The sequence below is a fragment of the Aptenodytes patagonicus genome, chromosome 5 (assembly GCF_965638725.1).
Source record: "Aptenodytes patagonicus chromosome 5, bAptPat1.pri.cur, whole genome shotgun sequence".
Taxonomy (NCBI): Eukaryota; Metazoa; Chordata; class Aves; order Sphenisciformes; family Spheniscidae; genus Aptenodytes; species Aptenodytes patagonicus.
This window is the reverse complement of record NC_134953.1, coordinates 79,508,831-79,536,743: the sequence shown is the minus strand read 5'-3', so window position 1 is coordinate 79,536,743 and position 27,913 is coordinate 79,508,831. Positions and strand designations below refer to the sequence as shown.

Genomic DNA, 27,913 nt, shown 5'->3' with positions numbered 1-27,913 from the left:
TGAAATTCAGACTGTTTATCACTGGTTGTCATTTTTATTTCCTCTTGCTTATTTCCGATATTCTCTGCATTCACACAGAGAAGCTTCCAAGTATATTATCTTGGAAGTTTTTATTTCTTCTAATCACTTTCCTCCTCCTTCTCAAGTTTTAGTACATGCCAGTTTTTCTCCTACTTAGGACATCTTCCTTCTGAATTTCAGTTCCATTTAATAAGTTCCGCAAGCTTAGAAATCATAGAGTTGTTCTGGCAGGAGGAGTTCCCGCAATGGGAGGACAGTTCACACTTTTAAACAAAACACGCATTTTCTCTTTTCCTTTTCTTCCCACATATTTTTGCCCCGATGTTTTTCTTATTACGTCAGCATGCTTTGGCCTCTGCATCCTTTTCAGGAAAGACATATCATACTACAGGTAATGCAATGTAGTGCTGATTGTAGAGTGTGGAAAAACATTTTGGCGTCCTCCCTGTCATTGTTGGGGAGTGAAACAGATTTACTCACTTTCATATTTGAGTGGTTAGACTAGGAGATGTTTTGTTATTAATACTGGGGTTTCGAAGCCCCCTTATCTTCTGGCAAGTTATAAATAATTTTTGTCACAATGCCGTGTATTTTTAACTAGCTTATTTTTTCCTCTGCTGTACACACAAAGGCCTAAATGTTCAAAGACATCTGCAGTACAAATGTGCATGTAGCCTTGCATTATTAATGCCTGTAGCCTCCACGGAGCAGTCTAGAAGTCTTGAAGACTTACACTCAATCAGAAGCACTTAAATCCAGCTTCCACCCAGAAGTTTTTCTCTTTATTGTGCTTATAATTAACAAAAAGCAGAAAACCAAAATGTACCAACACATGGTTATATCTAATTTCATATCAAAGGCCTAACATGCAGATATTCTAAATACCCGGTAAGTTTCTCATGACTTCTCAAAACTGGGCCTTAGATGTTTTACAACATCTAAGAATTTACAACACAGAAAGGAAACAGAACAAGTAACATTAATGTCACACTTCTCTTCCGCAAAGCCTAATAAAATAAATTTAGGCTAATCTGTGATAACTGCACCGAGGACTGTGCCATTCTTCCACCCTTTCTCCCTTCCACAGCACGTGTGAAACTGGCAGAGTCAATGGGTAATGCAAAATGAATGTCTGCAGAACGTAAGCATTCTTTCTGTAGCCCCTCAGAATTTAAATCTGGTTTAGTATATGAAAAAGTCTGATGTTAGAAAACCACTACACTCATCTGGGTTTATACTCCTTCCTATAATAGCATTCTAAAATAATTTTTAAAATAGTACACTAATAAGGAGTCCAACACAGTGAACAAGTGAAATCAGTAGTTTATATGCTTAATCAGTCGTTGATTTATACTGCAGATGGAAGGGAGAGGACAAAATCAATTGAGTATTCTGGCCCTAAGTTTAAAAACATGTCTGATAAGGTTGCACAGACACCTTTATGTGTGCATATCATTTTTCCACACACCTGTGTGCAGACAATTGCTAAGGTACTCAATCAAGATGTGTCTACGACAGTTTATCCTACCCGAATATCTGTCCTAACAAATTACTTCTAATAACTTTACATGGCTCACTGACTGTGATCTCTTCTCATCCTTCTCCAGCTCTCCAACATGCTTGTAAACATAAGCCCTCCCAGAAAATACAGCGTAGCTTTATAATTTTAAATTTATCTCTCCACGGAGCGATAATATATATATAACGCAGTCACATAATGCAGACCTGTGTGAAAAGGGGTTGTCTTCTAGAGTCACAATTTTTCTCTTTTTTTCTGTTTTGTGAGGATGGCAAAAAGGAGCAAAAGTGTAACTGAATCCTTTTCGCAACCCAGTCGGTTGCAAAGTTGCCTCTCATTCTTACAAAATCAATCGCCACGTCCCAGAATTTAACCAAAAGGTGGCAGTCTTCCCTCCGCTCGCTCTCTGTCCCTGTGCTTTGTATGGACAGTTCTGTAGACCTGCTCATAATAAGGAAAACAAAGGACTTTTAAACTACTGTCCTTAGCCTGATAGAAATCATTCTCCTTGCTTAGTCCAAGGAGGTTTTCAGAATTAAACACGTCTATGAAATGACATGGCTCACTGTAGTTTAGAATCTCTGTCTTTGCTTGTTGAAATCCTGTCAGAGGAAGGCTTTGCCTAAGAAAGACCACACTAACTTTTAAAAGATCTGACCTTGTAACAAAAGAGGAAAAAAATTCCAGAGGTGGAATAAATCTCTTATTAGATCATAAAATCTATTTCCCAAAAGAACATGAGATATTTCTCATGGAGAAGGTGCATCGGATTCTGAATTAATACCATCTTTGCCAAAATGCAAAGAAAGACGAGGGCAAACAATAACCTACAGATTGCAGAGTTTTTAGTAGCTCTAAATATGCGCTCTGTAAATATGTATCAGCTACAATCTTCTCTATCAAAACATTGTTTAACTCCCTTAACAGCTGTCTAAAACAAGTACAACCTTCCGCAGTACCTAATATTTGGAATATAAAAATCAGCGTCAGAAAAAACAAGGACCGCGTACAGGGAAGAGTCACATTTTTTAATAGAGCAATGATTTAGAAGTATTAATGTGAGATGAAACTTTAACTGGTCTCATCTTTCACAGACGCCCTTTAAGGGGAACATCTTGACATTTTCTTGCCCTTCCAATATTGCTGTCTTCCACACTGCTGCTTATTGGGGAGTTACTATGCACAGAGCTCATATAGGCTGCCTGCATCTCCCAATTTCAACACGCGTGCTATAGCAGGGACCCCTGAGATCCCAGGAGCACAGCCTTCCCCCGTTGTCCCCAAGTATAGGTCAATATGTCAGAGAAAGCCCGTCTTTTCTCTTGTTGCATGATATCATACAATGAAGATGTGTTTGTCAACGGGAAGGGTAAAGAGCGGATCACAAATCAAATGTGAATCATCATCAACTTCAGTATCATTTGGCAGAAAGGCAGAAAAAGAACTTACTCTCTGAGAAGCTGAGAAGGGGATTATACTGGCACAGGTGCTTGTCAGGCAAGACTTGGCACAATTAGTGTTCTTATGTCACTCAGTTAGTTAGTCCTGCGATGGGGACCCCTGTTGAAGGGGTCTATATTGTGGATTCTGTTAGATATATCTACTGACCTGAATAACATCCGTTGGTTTGCTAATTCCAGACCTCATTCTCTGTTGCTACATAAATCTGATTGATAGTAGGCATGGACAAAAAAATGATACTAATGATGATGCAGATTCAGTAACCCCTGTGCAGAGGATAAGGAAATGAAGATTATGAATTTTCCTAGAAAACATATTTAATGCTTATTGACCTGAACTATCCACTAGACTTCTTTTAAAAAATAATGAATGCTGTATCACAGAAGCAAATGAACATTAAGTACTAAGAGGGATCGTTAATTTTTAAGATTACTGCAAATTTAAGTATGTCTAATAGAACATACCACAATTTCTAAAGGCAAATTGACCCTTTAAAAGTGCCCTTTCTAAAGGACATTTTAATATTGCTCCTAAAGTTGTGGTAATCTGTTAATGATCCTATTCTGGAATTCAGTTGGCTGCTCAGATCTTCTTCCATTCATCTAATGTAATATTTACATTGGGCCAAATTCTGGACCTGGTGAGGTCATTGTGCTGCCGTTAGCTTCTATGAAAAAAACTTCAGTATCTACACCATAAGATTTGTTTAAAATTCATATTTTATGATTTATACTTTTATACTGTCCACGTGGAAGTGACAGACATGCATGTTGTATTAATTGAATTGTCATTGAATGAAGAGGGGCGTGCAGGTCATACAGGATACGAAGGATACACAAATTTATTCCAAATCTGTGTTTGAGTTCAGTAGAGGGGATTGGGTGAAATGCATTTTCAGCACTGAAGTACTCTCATTTACAGGCATAATTATTGGCAAGGTTCATTTGGTTTGGAAAAAGAATATATATGGGGCAAAAAAGTCCCCCCGTTAGCAGTTACACTGAGAAATTCTTTGGAATAAAAATATATAGTTCTTATCTCAGCACTCCATGACAATCACAAAGCAGATTCTGATATCCTTTCACAGTTTGTGTGTCTGTGATGCTAATAGCTAAATATTCTACTAACAGAGTAGTTTTCTATAAAGGTTTATTTATCAGACCACTGAGCTAGAAAATAATCAGTCATAATAAACTTTAAAATGAACAATTGCAAAGACAGTCTTTGAGCCAATACTGTGTATTAGTTCAGAAAGAGACTGAATTAACTTAAACATTCATTTAATATAATTCACTATAATCTTTGACTTGCACAGGTTTTCTTCATAGGGTGTCGTCCTCAAAGCCATCTGCTTTACTAAACAGTTTGCATCACCAGTGACCACATAGCGTACACCTTTGTGGCCTGTGGTGAAAGTTCTGCTAACTGTTATGCTATTATCTTATCCTTATGTTTTTCTTTATATGATTTTTCATTCTAACAGTAGCTATAGCAAAAATATCTTCGCTCCATTGGCGTTCATTTCCAATTAGTGTTATCTTATTTGTAGAAACTTCCTTGCAGGCAAAATGTATCTTCTAGAGAAATAAACATACACAGTCAATATACTTCTTTGGCTTTTCTGTGACTAGAAAGAGAGATGACAAACAGGAAATTGGCAATATATGGGATAATAAAGGGGAAGATCTTCCAAAGCCCAAAGGGAAGGTTAGTCTCCCTGGCTCACTAAAAGCTTAGTTTGATATATTCTCTCTAAAATTTCAGATTCCAGTTCTGCAAAACCATATGTAACTCAACCCCCTTTAGGTAGACCAAATAAAAGACAGTTCCTGTAAGCTGTTCACGTGAAGAGAATGGGAAGAATATGTAATAACAGAAGTAAATTCACAGAAATATTCTCCCTAATGACTCATCTATTTATCCTCACACATTGACAGGGTGAACCTGGAGAAGCTGGTAACCCTGGACCTCCTGGAGAATCTGGAACATCTGTGAGTATTTTGGTTTTGTCTTACTATTAACTTTTATTATGGTGAACTAAGTTATCTGGCAGTGCTTACTTTAGTAAGCATTTAATCAGATTGCTTAAGTACTTGTGTATGTTTTCTTTAAATTTTCAGTGAAGAACTTACACCTTTAAAATGCAATTTGTTTTCTTACGATTATAGCCGCATCTTGTACTAACAGCTAGAGGACAGAGCTGAAGACTTCCTAAGAGAGTACCTATTTTTTCTTCCAAAAGTATTAACTTTGACACGCATGTTTTTCTCTCTGAAGACAGTTCATTGATGCAAACTGGGTGCAGATGTTGGCACTCGACCTGAAATTCACAGGTCTTCCAGTCTGAGGCTGAGGTCCTAATTTCCCATTCACATGCCAGCATTTATTGATGAGTAACATTGCCCGGCTCTGAAAAACAGTTTTGCCATTGTAATCTTTCTTTTGCCATTCAATTTCCAGATGACATTTTTGTGTTCATATGTTTTCTACAGGGTCCAAAAGGTGAAAGGGGAGAAAAAGGTGAGGCTGGTCCACCTGGAGCAGCTGGACCACCAGGTGCTAAAGGACCTCCAGGTGATGATGGGCCTAAGGGTAACCCAGTAAGTGAGCTTAATAATTTTAACACAAAGCATTGTGAAGCACTGCTGAAGTTGTGCTACATGTAGAACTGTATATAATTTTCTACGTTTGAACTAAATTCATTGTATGCTTCATAAAATATTTGTGATGATTGCTACCTGCTTGTCAATGGATGACACATTCCTTGGTTTTTTTCCTGATTTATCTAGGGCCCAGTTGGTTTTCCTGGAGATCCTGGTCCCCCCGGGGAACCTGGTCCAGCTGTAAGTATACTTAAAAAACAGTTTTAGGTCCTAGTCTTGGTTTGTACTAAATCCTAGTTAACCCTGCCTCTTCCTTGTCTGGGGATGAGGTCTTGCCTGTAAGAGCTGTTGCTTTTCTGTTCATATATTTCCTAAGGCTTAAAAAAGGTTTAGAAATCTTTAAAAAGTCTTGAAAACTAGTGTCCTTAGGAAAATGCTGTGTAGAAGAATAGTGCTCTTATATTTGTATATGAAACTAAGTGACTTAATTTAGCTGAATTTTGTATTTTGTTTATTTTCCCGTGAATTCTGTAGGGTCAAGATGGTGTTGGTGGAGAGAAGGGTGAAGATGGTGATCCTGGTCAACCTGTGAGTTCGTTCTGTCATTTTACTTCAGCTGCATGTTCTCTCCTATGCTAAGAAAGTATCTTTTGCTGAATCAGTGGTTTCTATACATTTGTACCCTTAACAATACTTGCTAAAGGGATGCTTTTTCTATTATACTGAAAAATATCTATTTATTTCCTTGTAGAGATAGAACTGCCCATATTATAGTCACAATCAGAAGCAAGAGCTCAATTTCTTTTAGAAGTAGAAATAAATGATGTGCTAAGGATTTCTGCTGGAGCTGCTGAGGAGCACTAAAAATAGAGCAACTCTGAGCATAAGAAAGGAATGCTGCAGCCAAATAATCTTCATTAGCTGACCTGATGAAATGAAGCAAAACCTTGATGTTTCTGCTTTAAGGAAGTTAAGAAGTATCTGAGCAATACCCATATTAAGCATCAAATTCTTATATTTCTGTAATTCCCATATTAAAACATCATTAATTTAACTTTTTTATTGCAAAACGAAAGGGGTTTCCATTTGGAAAGTCTCTTTCTAGCTCTGGAAGTTTTGATTATCAGGGAATTATCCTATACAGTACAGTTTGAAAATAAAAAATGCTAGTACATTGAACGTATGGTTGGAAGTAAGTTATAAACTGGGGTTTACCTGCAAACTTCGGGAAATTACTATCTGTATGTCTTACTTAACAGTGCGTACTTTGAGAGCGTTGTGTTCCTGAAGAAAAGCTTATCAAAGAAATATTTAAGAGTATCACAGGTGACCAAGATGGAGTAGCCAAATGGCTGTCAGTGCACAAAAGATTTTTCAAGAGAAAGCCACCCACAGGGCAGCTAACTCACAGACATAAGTGAAATATTTTAGCAAAAGCAACAACTTCAGCACCTGAGAAAGCAAGAAACTTCTTAACGGAGTTAGGCAGTAGGCAAAGACCGTATGTTACTTCTGTGCAGCTGCTTCCTGGTCTGAAATGTTTTGTTGCAAACAGGAAGAGAAAAAAAGAATGATTGCATTTTGTACAGTAACAAAAGCTGTTAAAAATTTCAAAAGACCAACCTAAGAAAGGATTTGTTGAATAAGCAGGTATACTTCTCTGTGTGTATTTATGGTACTTGCTTTCTGTCCATTGAAAGGGGCCAACATATTGCAAATGTTTGTTGCATTTAATAAAGGTAATTTCTTTATCCATAGTTAGCACTGAGCTTATCATTTTCCATTGCAGGGTCCACCAGGTCCTTCAGGTGAAGCTGGCCCACCTGGTCCTCCTGGAAAAAGAGTAAGTAATTTCCCATTTTCTCTTGTACACTTCTCTTCCTGAGATACTACGTTCTAGAGAATTTCAGCTACTTGTTTTCCATGTTGTGACGCTCATATAAGATGTTTGAAGTTTCTTTTAAGTAATGCAATGGGAGAAATGAAAAAGTAGAAACAGCAGAGAAAACCCTTTAACATGGGTTACATGGACCATGGGAACAAAAATGCATAGGGAAGAATGTATTCCTTATCTATAAATGCGCTTTTTCTTTTCACCCAAGTGAATTCAGTGTCTGCTGAATTAGTCCGCTGATAGGAGTGAGCGATTATGAGAGTAATACAAGACATCATCCTTAGGGACATGACTGCTGGCAGGGAGCAGGAAGAATATGTCTGCTTTGGTGTCTTTAGCCTCTGAAATAAAATAATTTCAATGCAGCTTTTGTGCAAACCTGTGTCATCCCCTCTGCATACAAAATTAGCAAGCAGACATTTCTGTAACTTATGAAGCCATTCCATTATTTTTAAAGTCTTTGAAGCTTCACAGGCTTTACAAATATAGCTAATCAAAACCAGTAAATAACATTACACTTACAGAACTGATGCATCAACCTTTAAGTCTGCTTCAGAGAGCAATTAGGTGCAGTTTTTACACTTCAAAAAACAAGGGAGGGGGCATCATTAAATGTAAGCTGAGAGCTATTTAACAAAGTGTGTTAAATTGCTGTATTTAATAGGCTTGAGTGAACTGACATGCCTAATTAGTTTTATCTATTTCACACAATAATCTATTTGCTCCACCAACTTGCAAAACATTTATAATACTGTAAATGATTATGGTAGCATTAGCAACCTTATCACTAGAACTGAAATACGGCTCGATTGAATATTAGCAATTAGTATGTTTGTTCAACATCAAATTAGAAATTCCTACTTTATTGTACAGAAAGGCAGTAGCTCATTCCTAACAGATCGGATATATTGCATCTGATTGTACCTAGACAGAAAACACTTTAGACACACAAGTATCATGTCACCCGTGGTTTGACACATTTCCAATTTAGGGAAAATGGCTAAATATTGCCAAGTTAATCCCATTCCTGAATTCTAAAGAAAACATTTTGTAGAATCAGATTCTACATTACTCAAGTACCTGAATATTTCAAGCTTGTAGAGAGTCTGTATTGTGTTGATATTATACCAGAGAGAAACAGTGAAGGACTGAAAGCTTCATACTTTACTGGCAGAATGAACATACAACTGATGAAAACTAATGAAGAGCATTTTTCATGGTAGAATCGATTTCAACAAAAAGCCCTAACAAGTGTCCTTTCATCCAGATTAAGAAAGACGTACCATTTCAGTAGTAATACCGCTGACTATGGAGGTGCAGCTCTGGCTATGCTACTAGAAAGCAACATCCCACCCCATTTTTTGTTTTTCTGTCTCTGACACGACACGCTAGCAGAGCTCAGGATTCATACTTTTAAATCTAGTCCCTTGAACTCCTCAACTGTACAGTCTCCTTATTTATTCCGTCATTCATTTTCATTCCTCTCTTCCCCTGTATTTTGGAACTGACCTGAACTCAGTTTCACTGCCCAGTCTTATGAAATTATGTTTATTACCAGGTTTCAGAGTTTTGAGCGATCTGTGTCTAGTATTGCCAGTTACAAAGAGGTTCCCCCAGCTTTCCCTGGGAAGCAAATTCTAGTGAAAGACATGGACATAAATAGAGTTTTCCCATTGTATCTAAGAGACTTCAGCTACGCATACATACTTACAGTGACATTCAACTATCAAGTGAAGGCCAAGAATAAACTATTTTTCCTAGTTATTGATGGGTAACAGTAATAGGATTATTATTAGTTGGTGAGATAAGCAAATACCAAAACTGTTTTACTGAGGTGCTCTAAAGGCTTTGACAATAAGTACCAGAGCCTTGCAGACTGAGCAAGGGTCTCACGGACAAGCAGTATGGCAAATTTCTCTTAAGAAATACCACTTAGGAAGTACATGTCAAAACAATAAGCCTGTTCCAGATTCCAACTCTGAAGAGGTAAAATTGACTAGCATGCTAATGACCACTTAGCTCAAGTCTAAATCAAAATAAAAGGTTACATCTATGGATGAAACAAAAATGGATCATTAGAGCATCCACAAAATGTGTACCCTAATTAATACATGACTTTTCAGACCGAACAATTGCTCCTCCAAAAAATATTTCCACCGCTGCCTTTCAGAAAGTCCTAATACCACAGGTACACTGGTCTCTGCCTTATAAAACTGAAAGTATCTTCAGAAAGAAGTCTTATATTCAGATGAAAAACTAGATTAAATATATAGAATCATAGTATCATTAAGGTTGGAAAAGACCTCTAAGATCATCGAGTCCAACTGTCAACCCAACACCACCATGCCCACTAAACCATGTCCCTAAGTGCCTCATCTACACGTCTTTTAAATACCTCCAGGGATGGGGACTCCACCACGTCCCTGGGCAGCCTGTTCCAATGTTTCACCACTCTTTCAGTAAAGACATTTTTCCTCACGTCCAATCTAAACCTCCCCTGGCGCAACTTGAGGCCATTTCCTCTCGTCCTATCGCTTGTTACTTGGGAGAAGAGACCGACCCCCACCTCGCTACAACCTCCTTGCAGGGAGTTGTAGAGAGCGATGAGGTCTCCCCTCAGCCTCCTTTTCTCCAGACTAAACAACCCCAGTTCCCTCAGCCGCTCCTCATCAGACTTGTTCTCCAGACCCCTCACCAGCCTCGTTGCCCTTCTCTGGACACGCTCCAGCACCTCAACGTCCTTCTTGTAGTGAGGATGTATTTACATATATATATTTTTTATATATATATAGGTAATAGATATGTTATATATATATTTACATATATATACACATATTTACATATATATACACATATTATTATATTTACATGTAAATATATACATATATTTACTTATATATAAATATATATATTTATAGGCTAAAAACATAATCTGTGAAGGGCAAACCTTGTGACATAGTCACTGATAGTCTCTCAAAGTGATTACATTTATTCTTGATTATTTTTAATTTTCATTAAATCATAATATTTTACAGCTCCTGTCTTCTGAAATGATCTCTGCGTGTACCAGATCAGATAAATACATGTGCAGGAGGCTTTATACATCTATGTAGTTATGGTGCAAGTAATCATAGTAATTGTGCATGCAAGCAAATCTAGCATGGATTTGTGCACATACTGTTTAGAAAATTAGAGCTATGAAATCTATCAAGGGAAACATATAGCTGAAGTGATTTTTTTCATTAACAAATGGAAGGCCAAATTCTCTAGTTCAATGTGAGAAAGGATCAATGCCCAAAATGCCAACTGATGTAAAAATACGTATTCACTGGATCAGTCTTTCAGGGACTAGTTTAGTATTGACTAAACTCTATTTTTAAATTCAGTGATAAAATGCCCTGTAATGAATTCAGAAAATAGTAATTCTTTTAAAGAGTATCTTGTCAATGAAGTAAAAGACTATGCTCAGTATTTCCTATATACAAGAATATATATATACACCTTGCTTTACTTGGTTAGTCAGGACAGGTTTTTATTCTGTATAAATTCTATCTTGGTTTATAACTTTTAATAAGAAAAGATACTAACAATAAAAATACAGGAATAAATGTTGGAAGTATTTGGGGAAAACATATTTCCTTTGGTTTAAAAAAAGTTTTCTTATACTTGGTAACCCCCAAAAAGGATATAGTTCTAAATAAAAGGAATGTACGTAGAAGCATTTGCTACTCTTTCTTAGGCAGGAATAGTCAGATAATGGAATACTGGTCGCAGAATGTGAATGAGAACAGTGTAGAAGTAAAAGCATGTCATAATTGTTATTGAAGTCAAACAGAAAATGAAGTTCTCAATTGCATAATATAATTTTATATACGTATATGTTCTTTCATAACTATAGATGGGAAAACTTGAGCAATTAAACTACAATATTTTAGTGCTAAACTTAGCATTCTAGCTGGCCAATGCTAACAGTTTTGTATCATCTTTCTGAGGAATGCTCAGCAGCAGTTAAATATATATTTTGTTTCCAAAAATTGTACTTTTATGTTAAGCCATCAAAGCCTTATGATGCAAATGAAAGAACTTTTAAAGTAAACTTATACTATTTAAAGAAATCTGTTATAGCTACTTGAAAAATTGATCAACTTGCCTAGTATTCCTCATTCAACATAGCATACAAGCTTGCTAGGAAACATGCATTTGTTTCAGCTTGCAGATTTCAGTGCCCGTTTAAGCATCTTGCCAAATCAAGACCTCAGAGGCTAGACACAGTGGCTACCACTTCATCGGCTGTCGTATTTACTTTACATTTATAAAAATATCCAGCACGATAGGCTTTTTGGTAGAGGTAGCCCACAGCAGATAGCTGACTTGACTTCCTAGCTATCCAGGACCCAACTCTAGCCTTACCAGTTCTGTCTGATTTGAGAATGGCTGCTCTTCATCAGGACGTCTTCCTCTCACTGTGGACTTTCCATCATCAAATCCCATGACAAGTTCTCCGCTGGTGGAAATCAGCCTAGATTCTCTGGAAAACTTGAGGCATTACATGTATATATACTACATTTCAAGCTGAACGGACAAATAGTCTAGTACAGCTTTGGACCAGCAACCCCTTTTCTAGTCCTTTTCCCCTTATATGCATGTTAAACATTTGTGATGTTGCTGTCTGAACTTCTCGATCTGCAAAAAGAGAAGAATGAAACTTGCCAACCTCACAGAAGGATGTGGCTTCTGAAGTGTTCTTAAATGTTCTGAAGACAAAAACTGCGTTATAAAGTTAACTTTATTGTTGGAGCACTCTAAGGCAACCAAGGAGTTCACAAATTGCTATGGGCTTGTCAGTGAGAGTTCTCAGCTGTACAGCTTTCCTGTTGCTCCTAACAGCATCAGCACTGACCAACAGCATACTGTGTGAAGGCTGTGCTTCTGAAGAGGTGTAATGTTTTCCAGCTTCTCCTTCCAATGTAGGAGATAAGTGAGTTGTGATCAATGAGAAGTGGAACATCTCAAAAGGCCTCCTGATCCAATGCCTGCTTATCTAGAAATGTCTACATTCAGTCTACAAAGACTGAATCGCTCTACAGTTATGTTGCTACTTTTTTTTTTTCTGAAACTTAATTCTTTGCGCATGCGTTTGGGACTTTTTTTTGTTTTGTTTTGCCATGGAGTACTGGGTAGTATCTCTAGTTTGAAGTAATTGAAAAGACACCATCAAACAACATTCATTCTTAAAACAAATAACCTATACAATCAATAAAAATCAACACAGGATAGTACTTCTTGCTGATGTTCCTCTCAATTTTTCGGTGTGCTAGGCCCTTCAGCTGTGTTTTCTGCTGTTCGGCTGTTTTCTTTATTAGAGTCAATTAGATGTCTACATCACATACACATAAGGCTCCATATATCAATCTGAAAATGTTAGAATTTAAAGTGCAAGACTAATACATGTTTTTGTTCTAAACTGGAGGGCATACTGTCTGCTTTCAATAAAAGAGCAGATGCCAATACTGCAACAAAACCAGCCTCTAAATTTTGAGAAGCAAAAGTTTATTTGGTTAGTTGCCTTTATATACAAAGTTGAATAACTTAGGAAAAAAACAAGTGTTTCTAGGAATGAGGTTTTTTTCCATTTTGGCTCACACAGCATCACACTGCCTCAGCAGGGTGCACACACCACTTAAAAATTAAGCCGATTTTCTCTCTTTATTGAAAATGCACAGAACAACTAACAATACGCCAGGTTCCTACCTTAACAGACTGATGAAATGTGGTAGTGGTTTTCTGTGTTGGAAATCATGTTTTTAGTCAGAGGACAGACAGCTATAAACAACAGTTTATATTATTTTAGTTAAATTATGAAATATAGAAGAGCAGACAAAAATGTCCAATGGGTTCACGTAGCAAAAATCGAGGACAAGTTTGTTTCTGTATGAGTTCTTTTGTCTTCTCAGTTCTGCATGAAATGTATCGGGCAGTGTGTCCAAACTTGAAGCCTACTGATCATAAAAATCACCGTGGTAGCTGGGGTGGTGAGGGTGGGGAGCCGTGCATTACTTTAAAATTATTGTTCTTGAGATCTTTTCTGTCAGTTAAAATTTACCAGACACTCCAACTCAAGTGTAGGAAGGTAAGATAAATAATAATTAGCAGTCTATCTCTGTAGAAGCACCATCTGTGCCGTGCCAGCAATCACAGCCTGTTAGAAGAAGCAGTTCATTAGCTGCTTTGCGCTTGGTGCAGCATCGGCACTGTTTGATAACGAATGCACCCCCTTTGTTTAGCAATCATGATTCATTGTATTTGTAATTTCGCGATCACAGTGGTTTTAGCCCTGCTAATTCATGTTGGAGCTGCATTTCTAGATTATGCAGAGACCGTAGTTCCCAAATACAAACTACCACACTCAACCCTTTTCAGTTTCTTAGGTAGGGTAGGTTATCATCCATAAGGGAACTTGAGTAAAAGGAATTTTCAAGCAGTAAAGACAATGGGCATGTAAATTAATTCATGTAAGAAAAAAAAAAAAGTCCTGTTTCCAAAATGTTCCTGAGTTTATTTATATACCTGATAATAATTTTTCCTTTTATCTCTGCAAACTTCGATCCCCCAACCAATTGCAACCTACACAAAGGGGTATATACATCAGAGATTATTATTGGAACAGTAGTGATTTAAATTATTCTTCCTGTTTTAGAGAGTCAGCAATTGGACCAGACTGCCCAGGGCTCTTTAGCTTCTCTGTATTTTGAAGAGGTAAAACTAAGTCCTTTACCACTTACAGCTCTTAAAAATACCAAAGAGAACAACCTGTTGATACCCACAACAAATGACCAAATTCCACTGTGGGTAATTTAATTCATTTTGCATTACCTTTGATGGAAAGCCTGAACCATCTCTGTTGGCCAAAAGGTTCACACAGTACTGCAGATGTTCAGTTCCACCCTGGAGAAAGCTTAATTTCAGAAGCAAATGAATGATCTTAATATACTTCTGTGTAAATAGTTATAAAATGAATGTTATTTTAATTCCTGGAAAATTAAACTGGTGGCGTTGCTCAAGGTATGTGCCAATAGCAGTGGATGGTGAAATATATCAGGCTATAAAAAGTTTGGGCTAATTTCAGCTCTAGTATAAAAAATTGCTATTAGGTCAAACTGTGGTCCAAAGCCCTGAGCTGACAAAGCATACAGGTAGGTGCTTGACTGGAAGAACAGTTCTTGTCTGTAAAATTAAGGATGTGTTTTAGTGCTTTACTTCTAGGGGCCTGCATTTTTTTGGCTATTGTTATGAAGTAAAGAGCAGTAAATAAACGGAAATGAGTGAATTTTTCTCGTTGCTGGTCCTTAGAACATTTTTTTTCATTTCTACATAACAAACTGCTTGTTGCATTAATGAACAGGTGAGTCTTAGGGAGTAAGTTTTATAGATTCAGAAAATGTATTGGATCATAGCCACTGTTCTTTGCTTTTGCTTTAAGCTGCTCATTGATTGGCAAGAAATAGCAACTTGTAATAAAGACATTTCCCAGGCTAAAAATTAACCTTGTAGGAAAACAGTTGGTCCATTATCTTGAGTGCCTCTTTTCTAAACTAAGTGTATATATAAGAGAACCATTTTCAAAGAGTACATTAGATTCTAGATACTGCTTCAGTTCATAACTGAAGCTATGAATATTAATTCCCTGACCTGAAAATCCGCCCTTCATGTTTTGGAGGAGAAAAACGCCTTTTTATTTTTCACTGAAACCTTAAGAAAATGAAAGATGGGTGACATCAGCAACAGGTAGTCACCATGCTGCCAGACGACTGCGACTCCTGTTTTGTGGCCTTCACCTGAACCTTATCCCATCTTTACATCCTCTTGCAGTACCGAGCTCTATCTTCCTAGTCAAACAGAGCTTTTGGAGGGCAATAGCAGGAGACCTGATACTAAGAGCTATTTGTAGTCAGTGTCTTCATTTCATTCCTTACAACCTCTAGTCATGTGATTTTATTTTTTTTCCTTTTCATATTTACTGGATAATATTAAAGCATGTATCGATTTTTGGCTGTCCAAGTGTAATCAAAAGGCTTACCGAGCCCACCCCTGACTTAGAGAATAAAGAAGTATATGCCATTCTGTGCACTGTAGAATGACAGGCCCTTTTGGAATCAGTGGATAAACTACAGTGAATAGATAGAAGCCAGTGCAAAGCAAGTTTAAAACTGCTACTGTATATGAAAACTAGCATTGTTCTTTTCCTTTTACTTTTATATCCTCTTTTGAGTTTTTCCAAGCTATTTATTTGTTGTTAACCTCATCATATCAGAGGTGTTAGGTGATGTATATTCTCTTTAGATATTCTAAACTGCCAGAAAATTTTATAAAGGGAAAAAGAGCTGATATGACCGATTGGGATTTTCATCCTGTGAATAAAATCTCAAGAAAGAAATTTAATGTTCTTTTGTTAGCATTTACTACTTATTAATACAGTGGAAATTGCACTTTCAGAATTTTTTCACTGGTAATATTTTAGAAAACTGAGATTATGAGCTCAGTCTCTGTCTTTTACAGGGACCTCCTGGAGCAACGGGTGCTGAAGGCAGACAAGGCGAAAAAGGTGCAAAGGTAATACATTCAAGATTTTTTTTCAGGAGCATGGAAATGTAAACTATATATAAATGAAAAGTAAATTGCTTATCATGCACTGAGTGTGAAACTTATCAAAGTAATAATAGGTAAACCGTAAAATCCAAATTAAGACCCAGAATTGGTAGCGATATATAATGGAGTACATGGTGGATTCTCACCAGTGCAGGCCCAACTTGGCTCACCCCTGCGGAAAAGCAAGATGAGCATGCTTTGCCGGCACCGCATCTTCATATGAAGCTATCAAAATTTTGTTCAGAAAACTGTCCTGTGCAGAACACTGTTTTAGAACAGCTTTTAAAAAATGGAGTGAGGAGACTTTGCTCTCGCTTCGCAGCTTGTCTATCCCTACGGTGCCAAGCTTTGTCAGCTCTTCCTCTCTGACCTGTTGCTTATGTTCTTTCTAGGGTGAACCTGGTGCAGAAGGGGCTCCTGGAAAAACAGGTCCAGTTGGTCCACAGGGACCTGCAGGAAAACCTGGCCCAGAGGGTCTCCGGGGCATTCCTGGCCCTGTGGTGAGTAAGCGGAGCATGTAATAATATTTTAAATATTGCATTTCTTGTATATCCTCTGGTAAAGCAAACTTTGTTTTTTCTAGGGAGAACAAGGTCTACCTGGAGCGCCAGGTCAGGATGGCCCTCCTGGGCCTCTGGTGAGTACCCTTTCTTTCAGTGCCAAAACAGAAAAAGCACCCTTTAAAATATCCCATTAACGTGTTTGTGCATTTACAGAAAAATGAACATACAAGTCAGTTCTTAGCACAAAGTCACTATTTTTCTGTGCTGGTAAAATCTGATACACAACTGCCATCATTTTACTGCTCTACTTTAGTAGGCAGCTGTGCTGAATGCTGCTGATTTATACCAGGTAAAAAGTGGAATAAGGCAGTGTAAAACCAAATTCTTGAAATCCCCTGAATAGCATTAAAAATAAAAATAAAATGAATGAAGCTTACAATCAAAAATTCTACTTCTGTCCCCACATCAGCAAAGCTTAATACCTTAAATCGTTTTGTTTCCTTAGCAGTGGTAAATTTTGTACATCTATTGATTTTAATGACTGCTAGTTTAGGAAAACATTATTCGTAGGGTAGAAGTTTAGATCATATCTATTCCTTAGAGAAAGAAAAAATTAAATCAGAAGTAGGGCCAAAAGGGGACTTCTAGTAAAGAAGAAAACACGCTAGTTTTATAAAAATGAACAGCAGCATCATGTCTGTTGTTCGTTGTGGCAGTCCCAGGAAATATAATCCATGACCGAAGTGTTTTGAAAGGGTCTGAATGAACCAGGCTCCCAGTTTCTAGGGCATCTAGGGCATAGCACAGTTCTGCTCTGTGTTAATAATATGATTAAAGCAAGGGAAGCTTATAGATGACATATTATCAAATTATATCATTGCTTCTATTTACACTTGCTATTTTAGTGTATCTTTTCTAACAAGCTGAAAAACCAACACTGTGAGCACAAATTGCACAATATTGGTGTTCTTATTCAGCATTATGTGCAGAAATTCAAATCTAAACTATATGGCCAGCAGGTTAATTTTTCACATGTCAAGCAAAGGTGATCCAATTTAGTGGAAAGATCTCATATCCCTTGCTCTCCAAACTCACTGAAGTAGAGTTCACCTCTGTCATCGCAGTTGAGTGACACATTGGGAATGAAAAGCTTCGAAACAAAACATGGACTGTTACAGTTTGGTGGAAAAAAATAAACAAGTGTTACACTTTCAAGGCAGTTTACAGTTTGCAAGCAGTGTTGCCACATCCTAAGTAAAATCCACTCCGTTATTTTGGCCAGGTTAACTATGCCAACATATACAATCAGATTACTTTAGGAGAATAGGGCAATAAGGAGCCTTCGTCTACTTCAGAAATGATGTGGTTCTTAAAGGGGAAAAGGAAGGCTGTGAGTAGGAAGTGTGAAGGAAATCCTCTGTTCCTTTGGATTTAGAGGATACAAAGGATACAGGTCCTTGGGTAGCCTTAATAATGAAAGGTTTTGCGCTTAAGCTATATATGTGAACTCAAAATCTTTCCAAAGAGCATTCCCGCCTCCCCAGTGAGAACTCAGGGTCTGAACATCAGCTATAAAATTTCCATATCAGACTTTTCCAGTATATAAAAATGAAAGTGGAAAAAATGGGGAATTTAAACTGAAATGCTGCATAAATGAAGACATTTACCCTAAACGAATCTTTCACGTTCATGTGCCCCTGTGAACATGAGCAATTGCCTTTTCTTTCATTGAGTGAAAATGCTTTAATGGGTGAAAGTATTTGGGTAACTATTTACATTTCCAAAAATGTTCCAAACACGCAACTTCTTAACCTATAAGCAAAGAGTTTCAGAACATTATGCCTCACACACTAGAAAGATTGCCCCCCCCCCGCCCCGGCAATGAACAGCGATCTGGTGCGTAGGTGTATCTGTCAATCACTTCTGTGTATGTAATTATAGATGCTATTACAATGGCACCTACATATAATTTCATTTTTCTCTGTCCCTTAGAAAACAGTAGTGAGCAAATAATGTGCTGAGGGAAGCTTACACTATAGCTCTTTGCTGCCCTTCATTTTAACATTGTAATTTTGTCTAAAGTCTCATGGATAACATACTGCTTATAAGTCAGAGGTTGGGAACAATGAATGAGAAGCTGCAAGGGAAAGGACTCCCCTGTGCTAAACCATAATAATTATGCTAAACCCATAATAAAAACCTCTTCTCTCCAAAAAGTTTATGATGAGGCCACCACCATAGTTTCTAAATGATGTGCCCCATCACATTTATTTACAAATAAAATGCATGGGGGACAAATCAGGGAACTGAAAACTGATCTCCTCAGTTACAATTCTGTCCCAAAATCTAAAAGCCAGTGAACAATTATTCAGCAGTAATAAACATCCCTTTCCCACATGTCAGTCACCAGAAGCCTCCAAATACATCATCAGAAGAGCTCTCTTCCAACATTTGAGCACTTAAATATTCAATTCAAATCTGAAGCTGAGTGTATTAATGAACCATATACTCCCAAATGCACAGGCTTCCTGTCAGCTCAACAAGAACTTTTCTGAGATGCATTGCTGCAACTTAAACTTTATTTTGGATTTTGAGAAAGTGAAGTTTATATGTAAAAGTTGCTGAGGTTAAGTCTCCCTCCTTCCCCTCCCTCCCTCTGCAGTAGATTGCTATCAGGAGAAGAATATGAAAGCAGATTTGCAGTAGAGCACAACACACTGCAGGTGAAAATGTCTGATTCTGTATTCCAAAAGCTTAAAAATTACACTTTCCATTCATGAATTATGTATTTGCCTAGGCTTTTGCATCTAATGATATCCTGAAGTAGAGATGGAAAGGATACGCACAGAATAATATTTTATATGTGAAGTGTTATGGCACTTTTGAATCTGTGCCAGGTTGAAAAGGTCGCTTATTACTGCTAGCCATATCATAACTTCACAGATGTCCACTGCCAGCAGGAGACTAGTAGTGATGAGATACTGACTTGGTCTAGCAGCTCTCCCCCAATGCATGCATGTTCAGTGTGAGATTAATAGCCTCCGAGAAGTGAATGCCTTTTCTGTGCTTGCATATGCACTGCATGGCCTGAATTTTTCACCTCATTCTGTACAAATTGCACAAAACCAGCACTGCCATTCTTACGAACCTCAGAAGATTTCTCAAATCCCTCAAAATTCTTCTAAAATTATAAATCAGGATTAAAATAATTAAAAAAAAAAAAGCTGGAGAAAAAACAAACCAAGGAGATTTTGACAAGCTTTTTCTGCACCATCTATGCAGCTGTATTTTTGACTATTGGAAGAACAGTGTCTTTAAGGGATTGCTCTTATGACCCCAGTAAAGATAAAAAAAGCACCGTCAGGGAAAAGAAGCTTGTGTCAAGTTATAACAAGATTATTCAGTGGTTTTTGCAAGGGATGTGCAGAAAGTGAGACCTATCCATGTGAATGTGTTTATCCTTCGCAATAGTTTCCCAGGTAGCAAGACTGCAGTGGAGTTTTCCGACAGATTCTCTAAGCTTCAGCTTACTTTGGAACCACCTGAAAAAAAATGAGTGTTTTGGGTTGTGCCCTCCCCGCACCCACCCCAAAAATATGGAAGGGCCTGTAGAATGGTTCTGTTGACCCTGTATTGGTTGCTCACAGCTCTGTCTCCTGCCCCAGCATATTTCTGTTTACAGAAATCTAGCTGCATGGAGTAATGTTTAGGGACAACTGCAAATAAAACAATAAAGAGGATTTCTTCCTCAGTTTTGTGAAGTAACATATGTCTTTACTGTGCTGCAGAAAGGATGGCTTGTAAATACAAATTAAAAATTGTAAGCTGCTTATACGATGTGAACCATGCAAGTACCTAGCAAGGTATCAGTTTAACACCTCTGTAAAGTAAGGGTATTATCCCTATCCAACAAATGAGGAGTGGAGGCTCAAAGAGACTAAGGCAGTTCCTAAAAGCATTTAGGATTGCCCAGACCAGTATTGCAAAACCTAAGTAATTTGTGTAACTAATCACACTTACAAAAGTGACGAAAGACCACAAGCTTGTACGTGTCGGTGGAGCTAGCACACCTAGATCACATTAAGTAAGCTTGCAATGTTGAGTAGAAAAGACTTGAACATTTAGAAAATACAGATTTAAATGCATTATTCATGGTCATACGGGAATTTCAGGTGGCAAGTCAAGGAAACCATAATCCCAAGATAACACCCTGAGTGCTGAAACAAAATATGAGGTAGTTCTCCAACAAAACAACATTGAGGAGCAGTTATTATAAGCAACCTGATTTATATTCTGTAGAAATCTTACTGAGCTGTAGTAAACTGGGAGAAAACAAGTAAGAGGATACCTTCCACTGTCTTATGAAAGAAAGGGCTAAAATAAGCAACTAAAATAAGGTACAGCAATTAAGGTGGAAGTAATAATTGAAAGCATGTAATGTAACCACAATCAAAATTAGGCTTAGGCTAATCAACAAAAAATTATTTGAATATTTTTTTAAATATCACTTGCTTCACTGGATGCTTTCAGTGCTCTTTAAGAATTTAGTTGACCCTCTGCTTCATAGGTTTCTAATCATACAAACCTTTATAGATTTCTAATTATAACGTAATTTAAATGCTACAGTAGCATCATGATGCCTTTTTAAACATACATTTCATCTTGGGCCCTAAATCACATGCCATCAATCACAACCATCAACCACTGAATGACTCTGCACTTTGACTTACACTGCCTTTAATAATATTTCAAGAAAACATGATCTGTGCAGCATGTTAAAACTTATTTTAACATTACTTCCCTTGATTTGTTCAGGGTCCACCTGGCTTGCCTGGCCTGAAAGGAGACCCAGGTTCCAAAGGAGAGAAGGTATACTTTATTCATTGTTTGTGCCTTTGTAATTTTGATCCAGTCTACAAGTCTGTATAAAATTAGCAGAAAGAAATACTAGAGTGTCTGTATCAGAAAGCAAGACAGTTTGCCACGTCTATCAATCAGCTTCCCATAGCCTTAACAGTAATCATGAAGTTTTAAGCCACATCTGATACCCTGGAGATAAACAGAAAGAAAAAGATTGCTGCCTGTGTGGTAATCTATCGACCACACGATTCTTCCTTGCAATGAAAATCCCAAAGACATTGATGTAAAGAGAACTGTTGGTTTTGCAAAAACAAAGTAAGTAGAAATAAAAAGTATTCGAGATTTTTATTTTAAAACAACAAAATGTAAATATTTAACAGCTATAATACTTTCTTTTTAACTAATGGATTGAGACATCTGGGATAGCATTTTCTAATGGAGTCCCAACAATCGCTTGCTTGTGTATCAGAGAAAACTGTATAGAGAAGGGGAAATGAATATGATTATATTATGTGAATTTCAGGTTCTGTTTATGTGCTTGGATCAGCTGTTTATACAGCTATATTACATGTGGGAAAAAATGTGCAACTCTATAATAAGATTATAGCATCTAAATGTGAAAGTTGGTATGAAATTTGTACCCACAGGTATTGTTATTCCTGTATCAGTTTCAGTAAGGACTGTGTTGCACTTAGGTCTCTTTCACTGAATAAGCGGTCACAGCTTGCAAATAATCTCCAAGTCTAAATGCCAACTAACAACAATGAATATGCTTTCAGAATAATTTGTTTTCAGGTTATTTGTTGTCTAGCAACAGTGATGACATTTGAAAGCTCTAATTTCATAGAACCATAGAATAGTTTGGGTTGGAAGGGACCTCTCAAGGTCACCCAGTCCAACCCCCCTGCCGTGGGCAGGGACATCTTCAACTGGATCAGGTTGCTCAGAGCCCTGTTCAACCTGACCTGGAATGTTTCCAGGGATGGGGCATCCACCACCTCTCTGGGCAACCTGGGCCAGTGTTTCACCACCCTCAGCATAAAACATTTCTTCCTTAGATCTAGTCTGAATCTACCCTCTTTTAGTTGAAAGCCATTCCCCCTTGTCCTGTCGCTACAGGCCCTGCTAAAAAGTTTGCCCCCATCTTTTTTATAAGCCCCCTTTAAGTACTGACAGGCTGCAATAAGGTCTCCTCAGAGCCTTCTCTTCTCTAGGCTGAACAACCCCAACTCTCTCAGCCTTTCTTCATAGGAGAGGGGTTCCATCCCCCTGATCATTTTTGTGGCCCTCTTCTTCCTCTTTGTGTTTGCAAAGCACATTTACTTTATATATATATTGAGTTTTAACTATATTTTCTTCTGTCTTGTTTAGGGACATCCTGGTTTGATTGGCCTGATTGGACCTCCAGGAGAACAGGGTGAAAAGGGTGATAGGGGTCTTCCTGGCCCACAGGGATCTCCTGGAGCCAAGGGTGATGCAGTGAGTAAAACATACTTGTGTTTTCACTCAAGTTTCGTGCAAGCAGAGTACATATTCCAGTCTTTCTTTCAAGAGACATAAAGTTGCTCTAAACATGTAACACCCAGAGCCTTCTGCTAGAGGTTAAAACTTTCCTAGGCATTGTACAAACACAGTGAAGTTAAACACCTTAAAACGAAATCAGAGTGTTTCAGAAGATGAAGGAAACACATACACCTAAGTTAGGGACGAGATAAAACTAGCAGCACCAATCTCATCATGTTTATTAACTGCACTACCCAAAGTAGCTTCCTTTCTCCTAGCTATTAAGCCATTTTGTAAGGCACTGTGTGCCTTGGTGAGGTTTCCAAGCCAATCTGAAGGGGAACACAGTCGTGACTGTAAGTACTGCAGCGTAAGAACTACAAGCAACTCAAACTGTCAGATAATGTTTTAAACTTACAAACTATTTTGGACCCTAGCGAATGGCCTAAATCAAAAATCATCAGGGTTGGACGCTTAGTAGGACTGCCTTTTTCATAGATATGCATTTTTTAATCCAGTCCAGTATGTAGAATACATTTGTTCTGTACTTATTCTTTTATTCTTTCTTAGGGAATTTCTGGTCCTGCTGGTCCACTCGGACCCCCTGGTCCTCCTGGTTTACCTGTAAGTAATTTCATCCAGTCTTCCTGTTCAAAACACTCTCATGTTGTGTGGAATATACTCCAACTATAGTTATATGTTCTTGCCCGTAGGGTCCCCAAGGTCCAAAAGGTTCCAAAGGATCCAGCGTGAGTAATTCTCCTCCATATTTTTTGTTCTTTTACTTAACTTTTGTGTGTGCTATTTTTTAACATTGTGTAGCATGGTCAACACTGCATTTCTTTCATTGATTTATAGGGTCCTGCTGGTCAAAAGGGTGACAGTGGGTTACCTGGTCCACCTGGTCCTCCAGTAAGTAAGAACTCTTATTTGGCATGCATGCACATTACACTGACATGATGACCCTGTCTTGACAAGGGTAGAAAACACCATTTGTGAACTTGCAGATAAGGAAAATATTAATGATTGTTTGAAAATTCATTTTCCAGGAAAGACAGATCCACCAGACACAGAAATACATTGTCTGCACTGAAAAAGCCATTAGAAACTTAAAAGAAAAACCAAAACAAAAACCCCCACAAACAAACAAAAAAAAACCCTCGCAGTAATTATTTAGTATCTGTCCTGGTTTCAGCAGGGATAGAGTTAATCTGCTTCCTAGTAGCTGGTACAGTGCTGTGTTTTGGATTTAGTACAAGAATAATGTTGATAACACACCGATGTTTTAGGTGTTGCTGAGCAGTGCTTACACTAGTCAAGGGCTTTTCAGCTTCCCATGCCCTGCCAGCGAGAAGCTGGGAGGGGGCACAGCCAGGACAGCTGACCCAAACTGGCCAAAGGGACATTCCATACCATGGGACATCACGCTCAGTATATAAAGCTGGGGGGAGTTGGCCGGGGGGGCGGCAACCGCTGCTTGGGAACTGGCTGGGCATTGGTCAGTGGGTGGTGAGCAATTGCATTGTGCATCACTTATTTTGTATATTCTTTTATCATTATTATTATTATTAATAATAATTTTCCCTTCCTTTTCTGTCCTATTAAACTGTCTTTATCTCAACCCACAAATTCTACTTTTTTTTCCTGATTCTCTCCCCCATCCCACTGTCGGGGGGAGTGAGCAAACGGCTGTGTGGTGTTTAGCTGCCTGCTGGGTTAAACCACGACAGTGTGTTATATTGAAGCACAGGAAATTGAATGATTTCGGTTTCCCCCTGTTAATACTCTTCTGATTCTACTATTTCTTTTTCATATCCTAACAATCTAAAATGAAAACTGTCCAAATCTGATTGAAATGTCTCAATGTCTTGAAATGAAATGTTGCTTTATAGACCCCAAGTGGAATTTTAAAGTTTTATCATAGGAAACATCCACAGTTTTCATTTGTCATAGACTATGCCTGTGCTTGAGGGAATTGCCAGGGATAAAGAGACAATCGCAAGTCAGTTCTGCACACTTAACTTATGTGAGGGCAGCACACTCTTCCCCAAAGAGCAACGTAGTGGGAAGAGTGTAGAGCACAACAGTGGTTTGGCCTTCTACAATCATCTTTTTCTGCAAGTAAATCCAAGCACCTAGGCATAAATCTGAAGGAAATAAGTGAAATAAAGAATTTGAAGAAAGCCTATTCAAAGCATCTCCAAGCCACATTCTGTGGTCTTCCTCTGTGTATTTATGCAGCTGAAAAACAAACAGAAAAGGTAACCAGATATGTTGTTTTCCACTCAGGGTCCTCCGGGTGAGGTAATCCAGCCGCTGCCAATCCAGTCACCCAAAAAGACAAGAAGATCTCCCGATTACATGTTATCTGATGCTGGTGATAATATTCTGGATTATTCCGATGGCATGGAAGAGATCTTTGGTTCATTGAATTCACTGAAGCAAGACATTGAGCATATGAAGTATCCAATGGGCACTCAGAATAACCCAGCCCGAACTTGCAAAGACTTGCAACTCTGCCACCCAGACTTCCCAGATGGTATGTTAATATTGCATGACAAAGGCAAACAAGGCTGAAGATATGATCTGCTAAGATACTTTGGCAGAATAATTAATTATTGGTAGATGGTTAATACAGTTGCTCAATAAATACAGTCTCATTAAATCCATTTTTGCAGGTATAAAAGTTTATAAAGTGTAAGTAAGAGACATTGTCTTGGTAAAAGCCAAAATTCTTTAAATACACAACCCGATCTGGTTTTAGATTTAAAACTTTTAAAAGTGCTAAATAAAAAAGTTATTGTTTTGAAAGGTGGGCCTTGCGTTTCCAGAACTATCCAAACAGGAGAGAGATGAAAGATCGATGCTATTTAGAACAATGGAAAGTAAAATCACAAATGTCAGCATGTTGGGATAGCTAATAGCTTCTTTTAAAAGAAACGAGAATTATTTTACTAGCTGTATCCTTTAGCTTAGCATAATAATAAAAATAGCTTTATCAGATTTATTATTGATTATGAGTCTCAAAAAAATTACTATTCTTTTACCCTTAGAAACAATAATTTGTCCTACTGCATGACCACTGTTTGTTCTATATCATTCAGCAAATAGACATGCAAGTTTCTCTGATACTAAGTACTAGCTTAATAAAATGCAGAGCAGTATGAACAAGACACTGTGTTCTGAAGAACTATCTTGATTTAATGATTCTTTGTTGTTTTCTTCTTTTTTTTTCCTAACTGAGTTTACCCCTCTGGAAAGGTTTAAATGAAAGCCAGCCTTCACAGAGTTTTCATCCTTTCATATTTTTTTCGATTGCACTGGATATTTTTCCCAGTTCAAAGCAATATTTTTCTGGTTTTAAATGGGAGGAAAAATAGATTTTGACAGTTAATAGTATTTTATTGCTTTCATTCTAGATAGATAAAAACAGATGGTTGCCTTGAGGAATAGTTAAGCAGTGTATGTGCTGTATGAAAAGTACATATTTTACAATTCAGTACCTCCATAATAATGAATGTTTTTTATAGAACACATTTACCTTCTTCATTTACCAGTATTTGCTTATTATTTGGAGCTTTCTTCATATCAAAGTAATCTTATTTTGGTTAAAATAAAAGTAAATGCATTCATTAAAATACAGAATTCTCCAGGGACAGGACTCACAGGTAGGAAAGACTGTTTTCAATAAATACAGCCTTAATCGATAGAATTTTAAAGTACTATAAATGCTTTGTCTATGCCCTGTATTCAGAAGACAGAACTGGTGAAAGGATTTGTCATGCCTCTCTGAAACCTCCGCTGTTTGCTTGAAACTGGATTAGAACAGTAGTGTCAGAAAATCATTTGCTGTCCTGCTGTGAAACTAGCTGGAGATAAGGACCCACATCACAGAAATCGTCATTATAATTAGAACGGTAGATTTTAAAAAGCGCTGATTTTTAATGGACTTCGGATTGACTTGCGGCGCTCTTTCGTCCCCGGCCTTCATTCACCCCAGCATTGTGGGGCCTGAATTCTCAGTCACACCAGTCTGGTAGGACTGCTGAAACTGTGGGAAGTCTCGTGCAAGTTTTAACTGTCTTTCCCACAATGTCACCTAACCAAGCATTAGTTTAGGTGTTTTTATCAACTAAAGCAGCCTGAAGTTTCACTAGTGTTGCAGCTTCGTAACCCAGTGGTTAAAAACATCTTTGCTTGAGGTATATCTCTCTCAATGGAAGCTTTAGGTACTTGTGCCAGCTACAACCTCACCAAGCCCTGTGCGACCACCTTTTTATGTAGACAGGTATGCAGCTGACTCCAGATTTTGCTCTCTGACCTAAGCCGTAGCTTATTTCTGCCTAAGGCTGCCTCTGCTCTGTTTTTGAGAGTGCTGTCACCACAGGCACAAATTATCCTAGCTGAAATACTGAAATGGCCAAATTGTTGAGACCTGCAATGTATGTTTCACACATAGTGTCCTTCTTCCTCTAGACTGAGGTCTCTGCAGTTCCTCCAAAACCTCAGCGGTATCCTGCAATAGTCATGGTTTGAAGTAAAATGAGACAAAAACAAAAGGACGCAGATGAAACCAGACTTTGATCCTGGTGTTATCTTTCATAAACAACAACAGCAGCAACAAATCATGAGGCAGAAAAGAAAGGGTTGCTTTCTCATCGTTCAGATAAAATAACTTTCTTACCTTTGGAGGACCATTAGGTAACAGTAAAACCTGGATCTTCCGATCACCGTTTCTGCTATATAAGGCAAATATTTTCTCATTTGTTTTAGGGGAATATTGGATTGATCCTAACCAGGGCTGTTCTGGAGACTCCTTCAAAGTATACTGCAATTTCACGGCAGGCGGGGAAACTTGCATCTACCCAGATAAGAAATCTGAAGGAGTAAGTACCGATCTGTG

General features: G+C 37.9%; 1 protein-coding gene across 3 annotated transcripts in view; it reads left to right on the top strand.

The window, feature by feature from the left end:
• Positions 1 to 27,913, top strand: part of COL11A1 (collagen type XI alpha 1 chain) — a 166,757-nt gene that overhangs the window by 133,595 nt on the left and 5,249 nt on the right. For all 3 annotated transcript variants that reach the window (XM_076337918.1, XM_076337919.1, XM_076337917.1), the window contains 15 exons: positions 4,939 to 4,992; positions 5,494 to 5,601; positions 5,791 to 5,844; positions 6,139 to 6,192; positions 7,394 to 7,447; positions 16,055 to 16,108; positions 16,537 to 16,644; positions 16,728 to 16,781; positions 21,463 to 21,516; positions 22,879 to 22,986; positions 23,581 to 23,634; positions 23,724 to 23,759; positions 23,869 to 23,922; positions 25,300 to 25,549; positions 27,784 to 27,896. In XM_076337918.1, coding sequence (XP_076194033.1) covers positions 4,939 to 4,992; positions 5,494 to 5,601; positions 5,791 to 5,844; positions 6,139 to 6,192; positions 7,394 to 7,447; positions 16,055 to 16,108; positions 16,537 to 16,644; positions 16,728 to 16,781; positions 21,463 to 21,516; positions 22,879 to 22,986; positions 23,581 to 23,634; positions 23,724 to 23,759; positions 23,869 to 23,922; positions 25,300 to 25,549; positions 27,784 to 27,896 — 1,209 coding nt within the window. The remainder of the gene's footprint in view (positions 1 to 4,938; positions 4,993 to 5,493; positions 5,602 to 5,790; positions 5,845 to 6,138; positions 6,193 to 7,393; positions 7,448 to 16,054; positions 16,109 to 16,536; positions 16,645 to 16,727; positions 16,782 to 21,462; positions 21,517 to 22,878; positions 22,987 to 23,580; positions 23,635 to 23,723; positions 23,760 to 23,868; positions 23,923 to 25,299; positions 25,550 to 27,783; positions 27,897 to 27,913) is intronic.